The 24,998-nt window shown below is 39.0% G+C and overlaps 1 gene segment (V, D, J or C); it reads left to right on the top strand.

Annotated features, from left to right (window-relative positions):
- Nucleotides 1–1,321: 1,321 nt before the first annotated feature.
- The window catches only part of LOC124243902 (T cell receptor gamma constant 2-like), a 40,302-nt gene continuing 16,625 nt past the window's right edge, over nucleotides 1,322–24,998 (top strand). The window contains 4 exon segments of the C gene segment in view: nucleotides 1,322–1,364; nucleotides 1,474–1,794; nucleotides 16,106–16,115; nucleotides 17,280–17,329. Of these exon segments, the coding sequence occupies nucleotides 1,322–1,364; nucleotides 1,474–1,794; nucleotides 16,106–16,115; nucleotides 17,280–17,329 (424 nt within the window).

Below are 24,998 nucleotides of genomic sequence, written 5' to 3'. Positions count from 1 at the left end.
ATTAGAAAAGAGGGAAAATAAGGCACCTGCCTCAGGGAAAAATCCAGCCACCAAACCAGCTTCTTCCTCTTTTTTCTCCTCAGGAGGACCCAAGCCAGTCTGTGTTCCCGTTGACCCTACACGATACGGGATGGAGCTGGACATAAGTTTTGGGGACGAGCGCTGCCCTGGGTTAAATGAGCTCTAACACACACAAGTTTTTCATAGAAATCCATATGGAAATCATAAAAAGCAAGTGAAGAAGCTTAGCTGAAGAAAGGTAAAAGGAAAAATAGCAAAAAAGTTCTCTAAGAGTGGAAAAGGGAAATGCCAATAATATTTGAGTGCTTTCCCAGGTTTCTATTTCCAAATGGTCACCAAAGCATTTAACAGTGAAAGTTGGGAAAAATATGAAACTGTTGACAGCATGAGGAAGTTGAATTAAAAAAAAATGATAGTAACGGTGATGATATCTAACTATTATTGAAAATATGTTGTTTTCTAGAGTCTGTTCCAGGTACTTTAGCTGACTTTATCTGCAGAAACTTTTGAGATAGGTGTAATTATTGCATCTGTTTTCACATGATGAATTTGAGGTACAAATAGATTCAGCAATTTGCACAGGATCAGGCAGCTTCTAAGTGATAGAGATGAACAGGAAACAGCAGCCAAAATTTAAAAAATGCTTCAATGACATGGGAACTTGCTCAGAATACAGAATGAACAGAAAGGAGAAGAATAAAAAAGACTATATGTATTCCACATGTAACTTATAAAAATATTTACAGGCCACAAAATAACGTTAATATCCATATATGTATACACAAAGAAGAAATCTAGAAGTTAACACATCATCATGATAATGGTTGTTTGTCTTGGTGACAGGATCACGCGTGTCCTTATTTTCATCTTTATTCTGTTTCTCTGAGTATTTTCAATGAATAACTTTACCAGCATGTCCCATTATAACCTACACAGCTTTCGTTCAGGCCATCAGTCCTTTGTACCCCATTTTCTTTATCTATAAAATGAAAACTACGAATATCCGTATCATGTGATTGCCTTGAAGATTAAAAAAGTGAAAAACATGTTTTTTAGAAAAAAAGCCTAACAGCCCTAAGGAGACCACCAGCCTTATCCTGAGATGGACAGGGCATGAGGCCCACAGAAATCAGCAACCTCAGATCTGAGGCCAGCACTAAAGGCCAAGGTCCCACCTCACCCACCACTTCCTTCCCCCTCGCCAGTTCAGGCCACGCCTACTTGCCACTGACCTGTGGCATCCAGTCATGAGGTCCTCACTTTCCTGCTTTCTGCTTGAGGACACAGCCTGGCAGATAGGATGTCACTGCTGGAAGCATTCACCTTCTTGTCCTTCTGGGCTGGTGAGTCACACTCCTTGACCATTTTGTTCTAGACGAGTGAGCAAAGAAATTCTTCAATGTTTCTTATATTGTCAGAAGTTCATTGGAAATTCTGTTTTTCTACTTACAGTTGGACTTGGGTTAACAAAAGTGGAGCAGTCCCAGATATCCATTACCAAAGCAGTAAAGAAAAGTGTTAACATATATTGCAAGATAACAAGCTCAGATTTTGAAGGGGAATACGTTCACTGGTACCGGCAGAAACCCAATAAGGATTTGGAGCATCTGATTTATGTGCGCTTCACAGGAAGCCCAGCTCTAGCTAACCTAGGTGGGAAGAAAAATAAACTTGAGGCCAGAAAGGATTCTCAAACTTCCACTTCAATGCTTACCATACATGCCATAGAAAATGAAGATGTGGCCATTTACTACTGTGCTGGATGGGACCACAGTACTAGATCTGTTGAGACAACCCACACAAGATCCCCTCCTTGGGTGTGTGCCCACCCACATCCTTCCCAACAGTGGCAACCACAACCAGGCCCAGCTGGGCTCCTGGCCTCAGCCTCTCCTTCTCTGCAGCACTTTCAGAGCTTTCCAGGAAGCCATTTTGGATTAGGCTTGCACATTAGCTTCCAGCTGACCCCAGGATTTGTGCCTCCAAAGCTTTATTTGACACTATTTACCAATGAATTAAAGTCCTGTCCAGGTACTGAGAGCATGATGGCTGTGCCACTGTCCATCATCTCACCATCCAGAGACTCTCAGTAAGTGGACAAGGTTCAGACAGAGAGAGGAATTACCATGAGCCATTATTATCATATATACTCAAGACAACCCCTCTGAAATATAACTATTATTGGTCCATTTTCAAACTAAAGAAATTAAAGCTTAGAGAATTTAGGCTTAATGATAAGCCAAAGACAAGATGTCCATGTTTTTGAACTGGACTGTGAGACCACATTGAAAAGCTTAAGGATTGCATTTCTTTAAGTGAACACTAGGGGATCTGGGGGTAAATTAAGGATGCAGCAATGTTTTTTTTCAGGGAGGTGTGGGGGAAAGGATTGTGCCCATATGATGTCATCACAACAGAGCTCCTAATTCATTGAGACTCTTAGATTAGCCCATCATATTGGGTGACCCTTGATCTGCCCATGAAAGAATCTGCTAAGACCAGAAGAGCTGGCATTGTATGTGTGTGTGTGTGTGTGTGTGTAAGTCCTCTATCCACGGTCTCAATTATTTGACTATATCAGTTCCTTTAACCCACACTACCTACAAGGTCTGTTCCATTATCATCAAGGATATCTGAGTCATGAGGTAAGTGCCAAGTGGTTCAGTCACTTGTCAAGTCACACAGCTGGTACGTGGCTAATTGGCAGAGCAGAGTAGGGCCCCAGATAATCTGGCTCTTCTTGCCTCTCACACTAACCACTTCTTAACTGCAGGACAATAAGAGAAACAGTACACTGTTCCGTCCCCAAAGAGGAGAGAGAACTAACTATTATGGAATATTAACTGACATGAATTACTATTATGTGCTGAAGCACATCCCCAGTATTTGAAGGATCAGGTGTTTTCACAGAATAAAGTGTCAATAAATTTTCAGGGGCCGGCCCCGTGGCTGAGGGGTTAAGTTCACGCGCTCAGCTGTGGTAGCCCAGGGTTTTGCTGGTTCAGATGCTGGACACGGACATGGCACTGCTCATCAGGCCACGTTGAGGTGGCATCCCACATTCCACAACTAGAAGGACCTACAACTAAACATATACAACTATGTGCTGGGGGGATTTGGGGAGAAGAGAAAAAAGCAGGAAAAACAAGAAGATTGGCAACAGTTGTTAGCTCAGGTGCCAATCTTTAAACAAAAATAAAATAAATTTTCAATTGACTTTTCAATATAAAAGAATGAAAAGATCCTTATTTTCTATTTCTGACAATCATTATCTGCAGTGGGCTTCTGGTAAATATATAGATACCTCCTTTCAGATTTCCTCTGCGTACTGTACACTTTAATTAAAAATTCCTCAAACAGCATCAACATATTCCTTCTCTCTAGCCCTTATTTCAAGGATTCACAGGCTATTGTTCAAATGTGAGATGTATTGGAAGGAAAAAGTAGGCATTTGCGGGCCAGGCTCACACAAGAGATGGAATTAGACACAAGATCGTTCAGCCCTTCTTCTCCCACCTTTGGTGGGTTCATATTTCTTTGATTTACATCCTGATTTACACTCTTTATGGCCATGATGGTTTCTTAATGGGGGTCCATTACCTTCTTCAGCCAAAACAGAACCTTCTTAGTTCCCTATACTTTTTACACAAGCAAATTAGAGAAAAGAACCTGAAAGGAACACATCCATTGTGAGAAGAGGAGCACGTTCCAGAAGGAATGCATGGAAAATGTGGATTACGCTTCTCAAAATATCTATGCTGAATTCTTTGAATGGATTTTCTTGTGTACTGTACGGAAGAGCAGTGGACCTGGTGATATAGTGTCTTCGAGGAACAGACCTCAGGAGTCAAAAGTGATGTCAGCTTTTCCACATAACCTCTAAAAATTTAGTGGCAAATTCAATGATGAACAAAGGGAAAGAAGCAAAAAATTTATGTTGCATTCAAATGATAGAATATTATGAAGCCATTAAAAATGGCACTTTTGAAAATTTAGTAACAAAAATGAAAATGTTTATATTCAAATATCAAAAAGTCACTTAAAATATGGATGAATATACATTAAATCTCAAATATATACATGTCTTTGTTGGTGGAATAAACAAAAAGAGGAAATATTTGAGTTTTAAGATAGATGTTTTTTCTGATAGAGTGGATAGGTTATTTTCTTTTTTATGGTTTAATGATTTTATAAATTTTCAAAATTGGACTGCAAAAACTTTTACAAATAAAATATTATTTAACAAGGAAATTTTCTCTTGTTTTTTTGTAATAATAAAAGTATAACTTGGGGGCTGGCCCAGTGGCATATCGGTTAAATTCGCCACCGAATCTCCTCAGCGGCCTGGCGTTGACTGGTTCAGATCCTGGTGTGGACATGACACCGCTTGGCACGCCATGCTGTGGTATGCATCCCACATATAAAGTAGAGGAAGATAGGCATGGATGTTAGCTCAGGGCCAGTCTTCCTCAGCAAAAAGAGGAGGATTGGCAGCGGTTAGCTCAGGACTACTCTTCCTCAAAAAATAAAAATATATAACTTGAAAACATCATAAGGGGCTTATTATGTGTCAGGCACTATTACTTCTATTTTATGTTCATTATCATCTTTACTGGGATAATGTAACTTTCTTAAGTCTCTGAAAGATATTTATTTAATCAATTATAGGTGTAGAAATTGAGACAGAGATTAAATAACTCAGCCAACATCAAAATCAGTAAGTAGTATAGGATGGTGGTTATCTTCAAAGGTCATTAGCAACGATATTCACATAAATTTTTTAGGGACCTGATATATTTTCAAAATATCAAGTTAACTAAGAGAACAGAATATTAAACTGTATGTGTAAAGCCCATTTAAAATGAAACAAATATATGTGTAATGATCCAAGCAAGCATCCTACTATGTATAAATATGCAGAGAAAACACTTGAAAGTAAATGACGATGGCTTTTATTGGAATCACTTCATAACAGCTTTACTCAGATTTCTCTTCAATAAGCATCTGCTACTTATCCAAGCTCCCACATGTGTCAGCTTTGCGGCTTGGGATCAGTCACCTTTTCCACATGTTCTCATCTGCCGAAGGAAGATAATAGTACCAGTAACTCCCAAGATTGAGAAGTGTAAGTGAAATAAGGCAAGAAAACCCTTAGAACAGTGCTAGCACGTCCTCGATACATATTACATATAATATCAATTTTAAAGGCTTATTATTACATATAGAAATTAACATTATTAAAAATATCCCTCTCTGTGACATAATGTTCAAGAGATGATTCCTAGGTCCAGGTCGAGTGGAAGCCGGTCCCATTCCCACAGATTGTGTGCTATTCCTTCTGGCAATTTCAATCTCATCTCTTTTGAAGGGCACCCAGAACACAAGTGAAATTGATTTCTCTGAGTTATAATCAATACAGTAATTTCCCAAATAATCATAAAACAAAATGTTCCATTGTATTTCAAATCAAAATGTCTATGGCTTTTTAAATGAGGTATGAATACTGTTAATTTGAAAGTTCAGCTTGCTTCTTATTTATATTGTAAAATACTGTCCATATTTCATACTCCCGAGTGCTGAATCCAAACAAATTAGCAGAGGAACTAATTTTAATTTTATGATTCGCAAGTCATGTCCTCACATCTCTGGAGCAACATTTCTATATGTGAAAATTAAGGAGGGAACAGGAAAGTTTGAAACAGAATTAGGTCAACTCCAGAACTGCCCCCACCCACTCCACAGAGACATTCTCACCCAGACTGCGAACCCTACTCCCCATCAGTTGAGCACCCACGGATCACCAGAGCCACCTAATCTGCTCAGCTCTGCAGCAGATACTGAAGGGCCCCCCAGGACCACCAGAGCCGCCACTTCCTCTTCTTACACCAAGTCACACCACACCTTCCTCTCACTGATGTGGATCCTTCAAGGACCAGGGTCCTCACTTTCCTGCCTTCTCCTTGGTGATGCAGTCTAACAGACAGGACAGTCATGGGAACATTCATAATTTTCTTCCTCTGGGCTTCTGAGTTGCTCCTCCATTATTCCATCATAAATGAGAGATGAAAGAGATTCTTTATTGTTTTCTTTTTCTGTGTCAGGTGTTCATGGGAATTTCCCTTTTTTGTTGGCAGGTGGACAAGGGCAGGTAAAGGTGGAGCAACCTGAAATGTCAACCTCCAGGGCAACAGAGAGAGAGTTCACATGTCTTGTATGATGCCCACTGCAGACACTGAAAATACAGTTATACACTGGTACCGGCAGACACCAAACAAAATTATGGCACATCCCACGTGTATCATTTCAGTAAAAACCCCAGTCAATTCATTTAGGTGAAAAAAACAACAAAATTAAGGCAAGTAAAATTTTTCAAACATCTACTTCAATTTTTACCATAAACTTTAAAGAAAAAGCTATGGACATTGACTGTCATGCAGGTGGGACCCTCAGCACTGGCGGTGCCCAACAACTGGGTCTTTGCCCCACCACAGCCTTCCCACAGGAGCAAATTCAATTACCTCCTGCCTGGGCTCCCAGCCTCAGGCTCGCCTCCTCTGCTGCACTTTCTGAGCTTTCCAGGAGGCCAGCATGGGTTACGCTCACACATTAGGCCCCACCTTAAGCAGGAAGCACTCCTGACCATTATGTTCCCAAAGTTTCATTTAGCACTGCTTCCTAATGAATTAAAGTCTTGTCTGGGAAAGAGTGGACACAGGCCCCATTTATCACATCACCATCCAGAGACTTCCACTAACTGTGAATGACCCAGGCTGAGGGAGGGAGTCGTGAACACAGGACTCCTAGATACAGTACATATACGTGACCATATACAGTTATCAGAACACCCCTGCAATATAACTATTGTCTGCCCATTTTATAGATAAAGAAATTAAGGCTCAGAGAGGTAATGTGTTTGGTCAAAGACAGGGAGTCCAGGCTTTTTTAACTGGGCCATGATGCTACCCTGAAAATTTAAAGATCACAATTCTCTGACAAACAGAATACTTGAGGTAAATTTGGGATGGAGCAAGTGTCTGTTTTCTGGAGGAGGAGAAAAATGGTTCCTCACTTCACATTCAGGCTGTGTCAACATGATGCCATCAGAGCAGAGCTCTGAGCCACTGGGGCCATTAGAGGAGCCCACCATATTTTGAATAACTCTTGGTTCACTCTGTGAAAGAAGAGAGAGTGAGCCAAGAGAAGAACAGCTAACAATTTTGCCTGTGAGCGAGTTCACTGTTAGTGTTCTCAATTCTTTGCACATATGAGCTCCTTTAACCCTCACGTTAACTTCTGAGGTCTCTTGCATTATCATGAAGCCCATGTGACCTATGAGGAGAGTGAGATACTGTGAGTCTCAGGAACGTGTCCAAGTCACACAGCAGGTACACAGCAGAGAAGGGTTGTACCCAGGTAGTCTAGCTCCAGAGTCTGTCCTTTTGATCCTTGAGGATAAAAAAAGTGCTGTGCATTGTTCCTACCCCCACGGAAAAAAGAAATCTAACCTTTGTGGAATGTTCACTGACACAATTTATCATTTTGTCCTGAACCGTGTGACCAGGACTTGAGGAATTAGGATTCTTCACAAAATATGTGAAATGTAAATAAATTAGCAATTTGTTTTCCAAAACATAAAATAACAAAAATTGCATCATTTATGATACCACCTCTGAAATGATTCTGAGGTAAACGAAGACTACCCTTTAGTCCATGCCTTCTTCTCATACAGCACATGCTGAGCACCCCATGGGGTAATATGAATATCATTTTGCATCTGTGCCATACATAGTCCCTTATTTATTCAATAATTTCCAAGGTCACAGCAACATACTCATCCCCATCATCTCCTCCCCCCAGGATCCGGCTTCTATTTCCCAATTCAAGGAGGCCGTTGGAAGAAAGGAAGGAGAGTCACAGGAAAGGGGGACATAGAGTCAGTCTGTCCACCTTTCTCTTCCTGCCTCTGACGTTCACAAGCTCCTTTGATTGCATCTGTCCCTGTAATTCCTGACCATCGCGTTCCCTCCGTGTGGGCCACAGTTGGTTTCTCGAACCCAGAGAGGAACTCACTAGTTACCTAAACTGTTGGTAGAAGCTAAGGTGGAGAGCAAGACCTGAGAGAAACTCAATCTGAGAACATAAGCCCTTTCAGACAGGAAGGCACAGAAAAGCTTGTCAGCAGACCTCTGCTACCTTCCCTACATGGTGTCACATCTGGACTCAGAAGAACCGCACAGAGCAGAATTGCGGTGTCCACAGCAAGACACCTGTGCTCAGAGGAAAATGCTCCGGCAGCTTCTTATGTATCAGAGTAAAGGGTGACTAACAGGGAAAAAGACACCTGATTTATACTGTATTCAAAGGATAGAATATGATGCAGCCATTGAAAACAGTGTTCTGTGGATATGTCAATAAAATTTTAAAATAGTCACAGTATAAAGAGAGAAAAATTCATTAGTATATAATAACATCTTAAAAATATAAATGTCTATATTGATAGGAAAATTTTTAAAGAGAGTGAAGGGAATTTTTTAAAATTTTAATGGTTATTCGTGAAGGAATACATGGTTTTATTTCTTTGATGTGTTTTGATTAACTTTACATGTTTTCCTATATGAGTTGCTATGATTTTACTGTAAAAATTATTTGACAAAGTAAATTTCTCTTGCTTGATAATATAGGAATAAAAAGACTTCATAACATCATTGAAGACTCATGATGCACCAGGTACTGATATCTGAGCATTGTGCGCATTATGCTCACATAGTATGATAAAGTAAGCCTCTTAATACCTCTAAAAGATATGTATGTATACAAGGTACACATGTGGAAAGTGAGGAACAAGAAGATTAAATAGCTTAGCCAGTGTCAGATAGGGTTAAGAGACATAGAAGGGTGTTTAATTATCTTTGGTTATTAAAAATAATATTCACATAGATTATTTAAAGACCTGATTGGGGCTGGCCCAGTGGCGCAGCAGTTAAGTTCACACATTCTGCTGCTCAGCGCCCTGGGGTTCTCCAATTCACATCCAGGGTGCGGACATGGCACTGCTTGGCAAAAGCCATGCCGTGGTAGGCGTCCCACATATAAAGTAGAGGAAGATGGGCACGGATGTTAGCTCAGGGCCAGCCTTCCTCAGCAAATGAGGAAGATTGGCAGTAGTTAGCTCAGGGCTAATCTTCTTCTTCAAAAAAAAGAAAAAAGACCTGACTATTGCTCACAGTAATAACAAAAAGGAGGGAATATAAAGCCAAATATGCAAACCCCACTAAAAAACGTATATGTACAAGAATATATACACATGTATACATAACTAAGTAATCCTATTTCTATCTAAAAATATATGAAGAAAATTTCAAAGTAAAAGTAAATATGGAGCGCCTTTCATTGCCATTTTTTACATCTCATTTTACTCAGATTTTCTTTAGTGAATACCTGTTACTTATCCATGTATTAAATTTAAAACCAGGCAAGGAAATAAAAGAAAAAAATAAATAATTGGGACTACATCAAGCTCAAAATCTTCTGCACAGCAAAGGAAATCATCAACGAAATGAAAAGACAACTTAACAATTGGGAGAAGATATTTGCAAAACATGCATCTGACAAGAGGTTAATATCTAAAATATGTAAAGAACTCATGCATCTCAACAACAAAGAAACAAACAATCCAATTAAAAAATGGGCACAAGTTCTGAACAGACATTTTTCCAAAGAAGATATACAGATGGTTAACAGGCATATGAATAGATGATCAACATCACTAATTATTAGAGAAATGCAAATCTAAACTACAATGAGATATCCCTGCAGACACATCAGAATGGCTATAATTAGCAAGACAAGACATACCAACTGTTGGAGAGGATGTGGAGAAAAGGGAACTCTCATATACTGCTGGTGGGAATGTAAACTGGTGCAGTTGCTATGGAAAACAGTGTGGAGATTCCTCAAAAAATTAAGAATAGAGTTACAATATCATCCAGCTATTCCACTGCTGGGCATTTATCCAAAGAACATGAAAACATGAATGCATGAAGATATATGCACCCCTGTGTTCATTGCAGTGTTATTCGCAATAGCCAAGACTTCGAAACAATATATAGGTCCATCTTGCACGAATGGATAAAGAAGATGCAGTATATATACAATGAAATACTACTCAGCTATAAAAAAAAGAAGAAATCTTGCTATTTGCAACAACATGGATGAAACTTGAGGGTAATATGCTAAGTGAAATAAGTCAGATGGAGAAAGTGAAATACCAATCATCTCACTTATAAGTAGACCATAAAAACAGCAACAGCAACAACAAACACATAGAGACAGAGATTAGATTGGTGGTTACCAGAGGGGAAGAGGGGGGGGGGGGAAGAAGTGACAATGTCCATGTGTATGATGATGGATAGTAATCAGTCTTTGGGTGGTGAACACGATGTAGTCTACACAAAATTCAAAATTTAATGATTTACACCTGAAATTTATATAATGTTCTAAACCAATATTACCTCAATCAGTAAATAGATAAAATAATATAAGAAAACATTTTATATAATGCCTAAAAAATAGCAAGTTCTCATGATATTAGATGCTATATTAATTTTAAAGCTTATCATTACATATTAAAACTTGCATTGATTTGAAAACATTCCTGCATGTGGCATAATGCTCAGGAGACATCGTCACGGTCCAGGTGAGTAGAAACTGATTCCCACAGGTTGTCTGTCTCAAATATCCACCAGAATTCACAGTCTAGTCCCTTCTTGAAGCAACCAGATGATAAATGAAATTGATTTCTCTTAGTCAATCTGCATAGCGACATCTCAATTGGTTCAAAAAAAAAAATCCAGTACTAGTGCATATGGCATATTAAATAATGTCCATGAGACATTTCAATGTCTGATTTTTGTTTTGTTGTGTTACAGAAAAATAAATGTCAGGATTCAGAGCCAAATCTGAATCAACAGCAAATCACAGAAAGATAGACGTGGGAGCTGAACCCTGCAGGTATGTCTTCGTATTTCTGAAGCAATGTGTTTCCAGCGTGGAATTTTAGGGGGAACAACTGACAGGATATGAGAACCATGCTTCCCTGAATCCCAGATGGACACATTCATCCTAGGATTTCTTTCCAGACTGGGAACCCTGCTACGGGACCCGTGCAGTGCTCATGGGGAGCAGGAAGCCTCAGAACTGGTCATTTCCCCTGCAGATCAGGAAGAACCTGATCCACCACTTCTTCTGAGACACCAGAACCAGCCCTGCCTTGATGCCACTGAGACCTCCTGCTGACTGGACTCTGAGCATGGAAAGAATCCCAGTGGCTTTTGTTTTCTAAGTGAGACCTCCTGCTGCAGGCTGGCCCGGAATCAAGGAGCCATGTAGTTGGAGGGACCTTTCTAAAGATCATCCAGCTCAGTGCTTCTGAGGCATTCAGAGGAGAATCTGTGCTGCTAAATCCAGTAGTCACCAGCCACATGTGGCTGCTGAGCACCTAAAATGTAGCCAGACCAATAGTCCAAGCTGAGATGGACTGCATGTGTAAAATATAAACCATATCTTGAAGTTAAGATAAGAAAAGTGAAACGTCTCCTGAAAGATTTCTATATTGATTGCATGTTGAAATGATACTTTGCATATCTTGGACTAGAGAAAAATAACCCTCAACTTAATTTTAACTGTTTGTTTTAAATTTATTGAAAATAGTTTTTATGGTTTCCTTTTTAGTGCGGAAGATTTGCTCTGAGCTAACATCTGCGCCAATCTTCCTCTATTTTGTATGTGGGTCCCTGCCACAGCATGGCTTGACCTGTGGTGTAGGTCCACATTGAACCTGTAAACCTGTGATGCTGAAGTGGAGTGTGGTGAACTTAACCGCTACTTCATGGAGCTGGCCCATTTTTACTTTTTTTTTAATGCAGCAGCTAAAAAAATTAATTTGTGACTTGAATGTCTGACACATTTATTACTATTGGATAGCACATTTACTAACAATTAAAGAATTCTGACCATCTCCCCTGAAGAATGAATAAATAAAATGTTTTCCAAATAATCTCAAGGATGAAGGACTCTCTGGAGATTGACCACAAAATGGCTGAAAGCTGAGACAGTAAGTCGATTTCTAAATCCAGTCTCTAACTTGTTGCCCCACCAACTGTCAGTCACTTTGCAGCAGAGGAGTCCGCGGTTAGATGCACAGGAGACAATATTGCCACCTTCTTGGCGCCCTCCTCCATTAGCAGGCCTGCCACTCAGATCATGGTGGTAGATGACAATCCTCATGCAGGGTGATGCAGTCACCCCTGGGAAGACATCGGCCCCTCCACCTTCCACTTCCCCCTAATGCCACCCCATATGGGAATCTGGGTGGATCTCCAGCTGCTCTGGAACTCTGTTCTCTCATCTGTAAAATGATGTGGGGCAACTGCTGAAATTATGTGGTTCTGATTTCTGTATTAAAGCAAAATGATAAAAAAAAGATATAACTATATTCACTACCTTTTTATAAAGCCAACTTCTTGAAAGAAAAAGAAAGGAAAGAAAACCTGTGCTGCTGATCCTGCAGCCCCAAAGAGGAAACTTCTCTGCAGCTAAACATGGTGGGAAAAAAAGCTCTTTGAGATCTAAGTTAATTGATACATTTCCAATTAAATATTCAAAGTTTATGTGCACTTCAATAGTATTGTTAAAAATGATTAATGAAAGTAAAGACTAAATGATCTGAGGGAAAACTGCTCCTCAGATTGTTAACTCATCATCTGTCTCCCTCAGCTTCTGTTTTTGTTGTTAGAAATTGATAATAAAGGCATGTCTCCTGTGAAAGATCCCAGCATCCCCACCCTCTCCTGAAGCCTAGGACAAGGCTACGACCCCCCAGAAGGGGTACAGGGTAGAGGGGGCTGAAACTTACTTTCACTTTGTTTTCAGGTTGTTCCCTTCATTGTATCTTCCCCGTTGTCCTAATAACACAGAACCCTTTCTTCTTCTTGCCCCCATCTCAGTGCCTGACTCCAGGGAGGAGTGATCTCTGTGAACTGGTGATAATGAGGGTGTGGCCAACAGGAGGAACAAGCTCCTCACTTGTCTCCTTACAGAACAGCATCATCCACATTCCCCAGAGGAGCTGCCCAGTGCTCTGCTGTGAACCTCCACACCGCCCTACATCCTGTCTTCTCCCGTCACTGACTCCTGCTTTGCCCTTTTGAGTCCTGTGACCTTCACTGAGGTTTTAACTCCTCTTAAAGGGGAGAATGGAGGCTGACCCTCAGGATCCTGACTTGCACAAAGTGGGTAACAAAGTCCTTTAGTGAGGGAGGAAGAAGAGATGGGTTGGGGGTGCGAAAGAGTTCACCTGGGCTATGTACAAAGACAGTTTGAGCTACTAAATCACATACACATGACCATGCCCGTTAGTCAGCTGGATATGTGTGCATGGAGCTCAGGAGAAGGCGTGGGATGGATATGGGTCTGTAATTTCCTCCTATCATTGCTTTCCCAATTTCCTCAAGATAATTAAAGCCAAGAATGGAAAAGATCGCTCAGGCAAATCAAGTAAAGTAAGAATAGAAATATGGATCACAACAACTTTTGGTGGATTGGTGAAGGGCAGTCCGTAAATATACCCTAAGACAGATGGAAAGTCTTGGGTTAGAATAAGAAAAAACAGACAAAAAGGGAAGCCAGGAATCCAGAATGAGGAACCCCAGTTTCATAGAGAAGAAGCTGGGATTTAGTAGGGATAAGTTGTTCAGGTAGCTGAGGGAGAGAACATAAACCTAAACCTTAAAGAGAAGCCAACAAACCAGAATAGAGTATTCAGACCCCTCAAGATGCTGGTACCACTGTAAGCTGTAGGGTCCGTGGATAGCTGAAAATATGGTAACACACTGATAAACCAATGTCTTTCCAGGTGGTTGAAGAAGTTCTCTTTGGGCCCAATTATGCACACCACAGCGTAGACCATCTTTTCTTCTTCTCGTCAACTCTGGTGTGACAACTCAGTGGAGTTATTGATGATTTATTCCATGAATGACAGTGGGAGAAAGGAGAGAAGACCAACATTATAGCATTGAGTCATAGTGGTTTCCCCATTGGACAGCTCTCCCCAGTTAGGTGCCATATCATGGCATCTTTATTACACTCAAGTAACTTAGCATAATGTCTTGCTCATAGTGGGAGCTTCATGAATACTGTTGGGATAAACGAGTCCTCTCAGAGTTCTGTGGTGGCCGTCTCTACCACGTGGTCTGATCTAAGGTGGAGGACCTTGCTCTGCTGTCTTCACATAGAGGAGATATGCAAACAGTAGTGAGGACACTTCTTCACAATGAGGCAAGGGAGCCATGTTCACCCTCCCCAATGGGAGGTTTGACTTGGTGGACTCAGCCAAGCCACATGGTCTGAGACTCTTCTCAGCAGGGGTTGCAGGCTGCCCTGGAGGAGAGGGCAGTTGATTCAGACATGCTGTCACTCTTCCAAGCATTACCTCTCCCAGTCCTTGGAGCTTGTGAGTTGTTTTTTTCCCGCAATTCCCATTGACAGGTATTCTCTAACATTGTAGAAAATTCTAAGTTTTTGCTCATTAGTCTTCTCCTTCCCTCATTTGTCAGTGTGTATGTATGGTGCAGGTCATCTGGACAAACCTCAGCTTTCCATTCCTATATGTCTGTCAAACACAGCTGCCTGGAACGTGAGGTATCTGGGGTAACAATATCTACGACGTCCGTATATTGATATCAGGAAAGCTCTGGTCCAACCCTGCAGCCCCTGCTGCACATTTCATCTGACAACAGTGTCAGGATGGAGTCAGACATTCTATTGGGTAAATTTGAGATACTGTTTTCATTTATTATTTCTAATAGTTTTTTGGTGGATTCGTTAGGATTTTCTAGATATATAATCATGTCTTCCACAAATAGTGACAGCTTTACTTCTTCCTTTCCAATTTGGATAGCTTTAATTCCTTTTTGTGCCTAATTGTTCTTGCTGGGATTTCCAATACTATTTTGAATGAGTGGCAAAATTAGGCATCCTTGTCTCATTCCTGTTCTTGGGGGATTGCTTTCAGTTTTCCACCGATGAGGGTGATATTATCTGTGGGCTTGACTAACATGGCCTTTATTATGTAAGGATATTTTCCTTCTATACCCATTTTACTGTGAGTTTTTAGCATAAATGTATTCTGAATCTTGTCAAATATTTTCTCTACACTTATTAGATGATCATGGGATTTTTATTCTCCATTTAGTTAGTGTGGTGAATCCTGTTGATTGGTTTGTGGATATTCAACCACCCTTGCATCCCTGGAAGAAATTTCTCTTGATCGTGATGTATGATTCTTTCAATATGCTATTGTGTTCAACTTGCCAATATTTTGTTGATAATTTTGCATTTATGTTTGTCAGCAATATTGACCTATAATTTTCTTCTTTTTGTTGTGCTTGTCTGTTTTTGGTATCAGGGCAATGTTGAACTTGTAAAATAAGTTAGGAATCATCACCTTCTCTCCAATATTTTTGAGAGTTTGAGAAGGAGAGCTATTAGATTTTCTTTCAATGTTTGGTAGAATTCACCAGAGAAGTTGTCTGGTTCTGAACTTTTGTACTTTTTAGGTTTTTGATTGCTATTTCAATCACCTTGCATGTGCTTGGTATATTCAGACTATTTCTTCTTGATTCAGTTTGGAAGGTTGTTGATTCTGAGAATTTCTGCATTTCTTCTATATTATCTAATATGTTTGCATTTAGCTGTTCATATTATTCTCTTACTATCAATTTTCTTTCTGTGGTCTTTGTTGTAATTTTCCCTCTTTCATTTCTGATTTTACTTATTCGAGTCTTCTTTTTTTTTCTTAGTGAGTCTAGTAAAGTTTTGTCAATTTTGTTTATCTTTTGAAAGAACCAGCTCTTAGTTTCATTGATCCTTTCTATTTCTTTTTCATCTCTAGTTCATTTATTTCCACTCTGCTTTTTATGATTTCCTTCCTTCTACTGATTTTTGGCTTTCTTTGTTCTCCCTTTTCTTGTTCCTTTAGTGTTATGTTAGAGTATTTATTTGAGATAAACGTTTGTCTTGTTTTTAGAGGTAGGCCTGTATTGCTAAAAACATTGCACATAGTACCAGTTTTGATGCATCTCATAGATTTTGGTAGGACATGTTTCCTTTTCATTTGTCTTTAGGTACTTTATTTATATTTCCCCTGTGACTTGTTCATTGATCCTATAGTTATTCAGTAGCATATTTGTGATTCTACCAGCTTTATTCTCGCAGTTGATTTCTAGTTTCATAACCTTGTGTTTGGAAAAAGTGCTTGATGTCATTTCACATTTTAGTTTAAATAAAGAATCTGATATTTCATAGGAGATAGAATTCTATAAATTTCTGCATTTATTCCAGGAAAAGTAATGTCATCACAGAAATCATTTTCTCATTGACATTGCTGGGTAAAGAATCATATTGCCAATGGTAACAAGGCTTCATTAAAAGTGGGAAACTTTGACCTCGGTGGCCTAGTGGTAAGTTCAGTGCACTCTGACTCGGCAGCCTGGGTTCAGTTCCCTGGCCCGGACTCACATCACTCACGTTAGTGACCATGCTGTGGTGTCAACTCACATACAAAAAAATGGGAACGATTTACAGTGGATGTTAGCTCAGGGCAAATCTTCCTTAGCAAAAAAGATAAAGTAAAATAAATGGGAAGTTTGTTCACATTTCTCCAGTATATTCGAATTGCCATATATTTGAATATGCCTAAAATGGGCATATTTCCATTTTAGCTGCTAAAGAGTATCTTCCTTTCAGAAACACATTCCAAAATCACTAATGAAGCAGCGCTGATGTTTGTGAGAACAAAAGGTCCTTTCCTTCGATGCAATCTCTGAGCAGTTTAAACAACTGAACACCTGGAAATAAAAAAACAAAACAAAACTTTATTCTCTGAATGCTTTTCCTAGTGATTTTAAAAAGTAGTTGCTTGATAAGTTGGGAATGATCTCTTCTTTTTCCTCTTTTATTCTTTCCCTTTGCCATCAATGCTTTTCAATGATTACCGTCTTGCTGGAAAACAGACATTTGGGTCAATTTATCTGAGGAAAAATTGTAAAATATCTGATGCCACAAAGCTTATATTCAAGGACTTCCAAAGGAACTCAGAAGATCAAATTGCCAGTACACAGCTTTTTAACTGCTAGTTACATCATGAACCTGAGGAGAAGGCTGAGTTTTTGCAGAAGCTGTAACCAGTGTGATACCTCAAGCTGGATCAAGATATTCGGAGACGGAACTAAGCTCATAGTAACTCCCTCTGGTAAGTAATTTTTTTCTATTTTTACCCTAGTAATGAAAAGTTGATAAGTGCTTTTTAGAAAAAGCAATTTAGGATCATCCTTACTTGACTGTCGTATATGTGGGCTCGGCATATGAACAGCAAGTTTACAGCTGCTGGTCACTGTATAGGAAAACAAAACCACTCTGTAAATAGTTTGTTTACTTCCCTGGTTGTAAGCAGATTGAAATTATACTTTTAAAACACACACAAAAAAAATAGTAGAGTCATACTAGAAATTCACATGGTTTTAGGACTATAGCAGTTATCCATTAGAAGTTATTGCTTCAAGATGCTTTACTTGTAGACGATCTTTTAGTGAGAGACACTTTTATTAATTACCTCTTCTCTATATTTTGAGGTAAAACTTAGTTCTCCTTTCTTTCAATAACCTGCCAAACGTATATTATGGGTTTTTTAATGTCATCCCCAACAGCAGTGCAAAAAACTAATTCTTAAAGTAATTGATTATAGAACATTAATAAATCTCACTTATTACTCTAACTCCTTAAAAGTATACTGAGATCAGTGAAAATGTATGCTCACAACTCTTGATGAATTTCCTAGAGATGGGCCAGTTTAGGGGAATTCGTACGTTCATTAAGCCATTTCTGCTCAAGGTCCATGAAAAGAGTCTGCATGGTTTTACATACTCGTTTGCTCTTTCATTCTGACAAAAACCCTCATTGAAGACACTTTCTATACTGGAGGCTAGAGATAAAATGGTGACGAGACACAAACAGACTCAGTCCCAACATTCTAAAGCTTCTAGTCTAGGGGATAAGTGTTCTATTCCATCCAGGTCCTGGGAGTCAGTTCTCTGCCTGAGCTAGCAAGGAGGACATTCACAAGGAGTTAACTAGTTACACCAATTGTGAGGCCCTAAGAAGGGGAGGAAGTAGGTCCATTTGCTATTTCTGTATTGAAAGATGTGTAATGAACTTTAGATATTTGATTCCAAAAATAGCTAATAGTAAATATGAATGAAAATTGCTAAAGGTGTCATTTGGTGAGAGGATGATTAACATCAGGTATTAAAATATTTAACTGGATGACCATATTCAAGAATGTCATAAGCTGGGTTTATTTTTTTTTCTAAATTCAGTCCAGTAAATTTATTCAGTCCTTGTTAGCCTTAAAGGTAAAATTTTGCCTGAATGAAGGAGAACATCTCACAAGGATGTTGCTAGCCTGCTAGATCCATTGAAATGAAAGTTTTCAAAGAATTCTCACAAAATAGGTAAAGCAATGAAAAAATGAAAGAAATTATATAATTTGGTTTCCTTAGTGGCTGTGATCATATAAACAAAGAATTCATAAACTGAAAAGCAGCATTCTAATTCTTTTTTCCTTAACTTACTACATATTCAATAAATTGCAGCAATCAAATTAAATAATGGTGGCACAGATATAATTCATGCGGGTTCTGGAAAACTTTTTTTAGGACAATGTAGTGCAAGGACAAGTACGGACTTTGATCCTGGGTTTACCTTTTCCGTATAATCATCCTTTTGCATGGATGATTTGGTTCACTTGTTATTTCTCTACTAAAATTACAAAAATAATACTTGCTAATCATGAAAAAAATTTCAAAATACAAAAATAAAGACAAAATTAAAATTGTATATCAACAGTAATCTCTGATAACATTTTGATGTATTCCTATCTATCCGTTCAATCTAGGCAACAATCATCTCATGGATGCTGTGAGGAGTAAATGAAATTACATAAGGAAATTTCCAACATGGTCAGTGATAAAAATGTCAATTCTCCAGAATTCAAATTGCCACCATTGGAATTCTTTATGAATTCAGGAGTACAGATAAATGTATTAATCACCACCTCGTCTACAGGTCACAATATAATAAACAGTCAGTGATTGGTAAAACTTTCAATTTTCTGAGACCAATTTTTACCTGTCTCTAAAAATTATTATAATGTAATAAGAATTATCTCAAATAATATTAGCCTGATATAAAATGGCCCCTCATTTTCCAGTAGAAATGTCTGGAAGTCAAAAAAAGAGGGGCTTTTGCAGCTCGAATCTATAAATTTCTAGTGATATAGATAAATACAAATATCCATTTATAATACATAATTTCTTAATTAGATTATGGCCACAAACTTAAAAATTATATCAATACAAATATGAGTTGAGAAATGTTCTTTTTGCCCTAAAACATTTCATTAAACATTTTGTTCAGAGTCTTCACATGCATCTAAAACATCTTCTTAGAGCAACTCTCTGGGTCACCTTAGGGACTGAGTGTCTGTTTGGGGATCCCGGTAGGATGATATCACTGGATATTTTATTCAAAGAGGCAACTCTCCACTGATAAAATAAAAGGAAGGATTTTTTTTTTCATTTATTCTGTTCTATAGAAATAGAAAGTGTAATGAAAGCATAAACTGTAGAGCTTTATTCCCAAGTAATATTTACCAAACCACGATCAATTTCTTTATTTTCTTTCACCACCTTTAGTTCCAAAACTAGTGCTAATTGAGTTAATTTCAGCTGGAGATCTTGTCCAAGTAGTATTTTTGGATCACAGCAGAGTATTAGAAGAGCCTCTTTTAGTACAAGAAGTTACACAAGGACTGGAACATAAGGCGACCCCTGTTTTCTCAGGGATAGTTTTGAGAAAGAAAAACTTACCTTATGTTCTGGCACTTTTAGTCTGTTTGAATTCTGCATGTTTTGTGTATATATCACACAGCTAGGATTTGCAAACATATTCTCTCAACTCTCACGTCACAGTTGGATTAGACCTCACTAATCTAACAACCACTGGGGCAGAAAAAGAAGCAAGCTATAATTCAAAAACCGTTTGTCATTTATTTCAACTGCCTATTTCAAAAATCATCTCAATTCGATAAGACTTAAAATCAAATATATAGTGCAAGCATACCACAGTGTATCTCACTCTGCTTTATTGCCCTTTGCAGATATGCTTTTTTTAAAAACTCAAAGGTCTGGGGACCGGCTGTGTGGCGCAGCAGTTAAGTTTGCATGTTCTGCTTCTCGGTGGCGGGGGTTTTGCTGGTTCAGAACCCTGGGTTTGGATGTGGTACTGCTTGGCAAAAGCCATGCTGTGGTAGGCATCCGACATAGAAAGTAGAGGAAGATGGGCCCTCATGTTAGCTCAGGGCCAGTATTCCTCAGCAAAAAGAGGAGGATTGGCTGTAGTTAGCTCAGGGCTGGTCTTCCTCAAAAAAATAAATAAAAAATTAAAAAATAGAATAATAAATAAAAAATCAAAGGTTTGTGTCAACCCTGTGTCCATCGGTCTATGAGCACCATTTTGGCCAAAGCATTTGCTCACTTTGTTTCTTTGTGTCACATTCTGGAAATTCTCACAATATTTCAAAGTTTTTCATTACTATTATATTTATTGTGGTGATTTGTGATCAGTGATCTGTGATGTTACAGCTGTAATTGTTTTTGACACCATGAACTCTGCCCATATAGGACAGTGAATTTAATCAATAAATGTTGTGTTTGTTCTGACTGCTCCACCGACTGTTCCATGATCTCCTTCCCTCTCCCAGGGCCTCCCTATTCAGTGAGACACAACAATATGGAAATTACGCCAGTTAATAACTGTTCAATGGCCTTTAGGTGGTCAAGTGAAAAGAAGACCCGCGTGTCCCTCATTTTAAGTTATAAATGCTAGAAATGAGTAAGCTGAGTGAGGGAGGCATATCAAAGCCTAGATAAGCCAAAAGCTAGGCCCCTTACACAAGCTAGCCAAGTTGTGACTGCAAAGGAAAAGTTCTTGAAGGAAATGAAAAGTGCTACTGCAGTGAACACACAAATGGTAAGAAAGTGAAACAGCCTTATTGCTGATGTGGACAAAGTTTTTGCAATCTGGATAGAAGATCAAATCAGCCACAACATTCCCTTAAGCCAAAGCCTAATGCAGAGCAAGGCTGTAACGCCCTTCAATTCTATGAATGCTGGGACAGGTTGGGAAACAGCAGAGGAAAAGTTGAAGCTAACAGAGGTGGGTTCACGAGGTTCAAGGACAGAAGCCATCTCCATAACATAGAAGTGCAAGGGGAAGCAGCACGTGCTGCTGTAGAAGCTGCAGCAAGTTCTCCAGAAGATCCAGCTAAGAAAATTCACGAAGGTGGCTACACTGAACAACAGAGTTTCAATGTAGATGAAGCAGCCTTATGTTGGAAGAAGATGCCATCTAGGACGCTCGTAGCTAGAGAGGAGAACTCAACGCCTGGCTTCAAAGCTTTGAAGGACAGACTGGCTCTCTTTTTCTAGGCTAATGCAGCTAATGACTTTATGTTCACTTGCCATTCTGAAAATCCAGGGGTCCTTAGAATTATGCTAAATCTACTCTGCCCGTGCTATATGACTGAAACAGTAAAACTTGGGTATCTGTTTAGAACATGCTTTATTGAATATTTTAAGCCTACTGTTGAGATCTATTGCTCAGACAAGAGGATTCCTTTCAAAGTATTGTTCCTCATTGACAATGCACCTGTTCACCCGAGATCTGATAGAGATGTGCAATGAGATTCATGTTCTTTTCAGGCCTGCTAACGAAAAGTCCATTCTGTAGCCCATGGATCAAGGAGTAATTTTGACTTCCCAGTCTTATTATTTGATAAATACATTTCATAAGGTTAGAACTGCCATAGTAATTCTTCTGATGGATGTCGGCAAAGTAAATTGAAAACCTTCTAGAAAGGATTCCCCATTCTAGATGTCATTAAGAACATTTGTGATTCGATGAAAGAGGTCAAAATATCAACATTAACAGGAATTTGGAAGAGGTTTATTTAACTCTCATGGACGACTTCGAGGGCTTCAAGACTTCAGTGGAGAAGTACCTGAAGATATGTGGAAATAGCAAGACAGCTAGAATTAGAAGTGGAGCCTGAAGGTGTGAGTGAATTGCTGCAGTCTCATGATTAAATTTTAATGGATGAGAAGCTGCTTCTTTATGAAGGAGCAAAGAAACTGGTTTCTTGAGATGGTATCTCTTCCTGGTGAAGACATTGTGGAGACTGTGAAATGACCATGCGGACTTAGAACGTTACATGAACTTAGTTGATAAAGCAGCGGCAGATTTGAAAGGATTGACTCTGATTTTGAAAGTGCTACCGTGGGTAAAAGGCTATCAAACAGCATCACATGCTATAGAGAAATAGTTTGTGAAAGGAAGATTCAATTGATGTGGCAAACTTCAATGTTGTCTTATTTTAAGAAATGGCCACAACCATCTCAGTCTTCAGCAATCGCCACCATGACAATTCAGCATCCATCAACATTGAGCAAGGCTTTCCATCAGCAAGAAGATTAGGACCCATGAAGGCTCAAATACTTGGCATTCGTCAGCAATCAAGTATTTTTTAATTAAGGTAGGTACATTGTTTTTTAGACATAATGCTTCTACACTTAATAGACTATGGTATATTGTAAATGTAACTTTTATATGCACTGGGAAACCAAAAAGTTGTGTGACTTGCTTAATTGCAATATTTGTTTTGTTGTGGTGGTCTGGAACTGAACCTGTAATGTTTCCGAGGTATGTGTGTACAGTCAGACCATGAAATAAAAATAAACGTGAAAACCACTAAGGAGAGCAGAAGAAAAAAGGTCTATGATAATCTAGCAAGAAGCACAGGCTCAAATTTTCTGCTCAAAGGTAGGAGAAAAAATGTAGTGGAATTCAGCCTTTTCATTAACTGGTAAAATGAAACAAATCAAATTTCTATATAAGATAAGTTTATCCCACTATAAAATTAGTAAAGGATTTTAATGCATGAGTCCTTTAGGAGCAAAGTGAAATATGGAGTGGGCATTGCCTTCAAATCCAATTTATAAAATGGAAGAAGCCATCTTTCAGCAAACCCGTTTTATACCAGCACTGCATCAATGCTTTGGGTATGGTAACATTGAATGTCATCCACAGATGGTGACTCTCAGCAGACACGGTCAGTCAGGTAACGTTTAGTGATCTAACGAGACAATAGAAGGATTTGAGGACAGGCCTCTTGCTGTCTCTCCAGCCATTTTGCCTTGAAGGCACACTGCCAAGAGTTCCAAGCTGAACTTTCCACATGAACTGCAAAGATATCAATTGGAGTCTGAAATTTCTGGTGAAAACTTGGAATGCAAATAGATTGTGCGGTTGATTAGGGAAAAGAACCATTTGTTTCGGACAACACAAGTCAAGCAGTTCCATACACTGACTGCATATTATTAGGCTTTAGCCAATGTTCTACTTGATTTTCTTAACTCTAGGAATACAGCAGTAAGATAAGACAATGATTGCCTATTTATTGGTTGTATGAAAGGCACACTTCCTCTGACGATGGCTTTGAGAATTCCAGGCTTATTAGAGCAAAATGGAATGCAAACAAAGGGACAAGTCTTCACACTTAATTGCCGCCATCTAATTGCAACGCCAAAACACTGAATGCCTGTTAGTAAGGGCAAGATTTGGTCCCATGAGATTAAGATGTCGAATTGGAGCACACAGTCGTCACAAATCGTCACTAATAATGATAATAACCTAATAATAATCTCTATTTCTATAGCATTTTTAATTAAATCCTTTTTCAGATCTTGTTTCATTTAGGTCTCACTGCAGCTCTGGTAGGGATGTTGGATTGATTTACACTAACATCATTGTTTTCAAACAAATAAAGCACCAAAGCCTTTAGTTTACTTGATTTCTCAGCCCCAGAACTTGGCTGTAAACTCGTTTTGAGCAAAATGCACCAGGACAAAAACCCTGGTGTCTTGAGTCACAGATCACATAGTGCCCTAGAATTTGAAGAACTCAGAGAAGCTAATTAGTCTAAAGTTTTTGATACGAGTTGATCACTGTGGAATTATTATACAAAACTCTTCAGTGTTGGAACAAAACTTGTCATCACAGGTAAGTGTCAGAAGAATGGAACTTTTGAGGGTGATAGAGGGAAGGCAAGAAGGAATTAAATTGCAATGATAGTTAAGAAACTTTAGGAAAAACAGGAACGTGATGAGGATTGGATGTTGAAATCTTAAGAGGTTTTAAAACAAATCCTTGTCACAAGGACAGCAAGGATACCGTTGTGCAACGATTAGAATAGTATTTGGTTTTGTGTACATATGGAGTTACGTAGGGAACTGAAATACGACGTATGAAATTATCATGAAAGTGTTTGGTCCATGGATAAAATTTATTATCACTAGTGAGTTTTGTTAGTTGACACATTTCCTTTCTAACAATGAGAGGGTGTTGTCAAAGAGCCTGGTCTTTGGAGTCAGGCTGACCTGGCTCCACCACTTACGTCCTGCTTATGTGAACTTGGGGGACGATTCTCTGGCCTCAGTTTCCTAATCCATAAAAGGAGATGACAGTTTGTATCCAGCAGGGCTTGTATGAGAGTCAAATGAAATCGTGTGAGTAAAGTACTTGGCACGTTGTCCAACACCTAACAAGTGCTGGATACACGTTCCCCCAATTCAAATGTGAAGAGAGATTTGTATCCAGTGTGGGGAGTGGTTTGCAGCCAATGACATGGACAAAGCAGCAACTCTCCAGAGAATCAGCTTCCTTCCAACTGCTCCACTGGAAAGTTATCTTACTGTCTGTCCACTCACACACAGGGTAGGAATTTGGAGGTGTTTGTTTCTCTTTAG

This window comes from Equus quagga, chromosome 8 (genome assembly GCF_021613505.1).
Source record: "Equus quagga isolate Etosha38 chromosome 8, UCLA_HA_Equagga_1.0, whole genome shotgun sequence".
Taxonomy (NCBI): Eukaryota; Metazoa; Chordata; class Mammalia; order Perissodactyla; family Equidae; genus Equus; species Equus quagga.
This window is presented reverse-complemented; position numbering and strand designations above follow the sequence as displayed.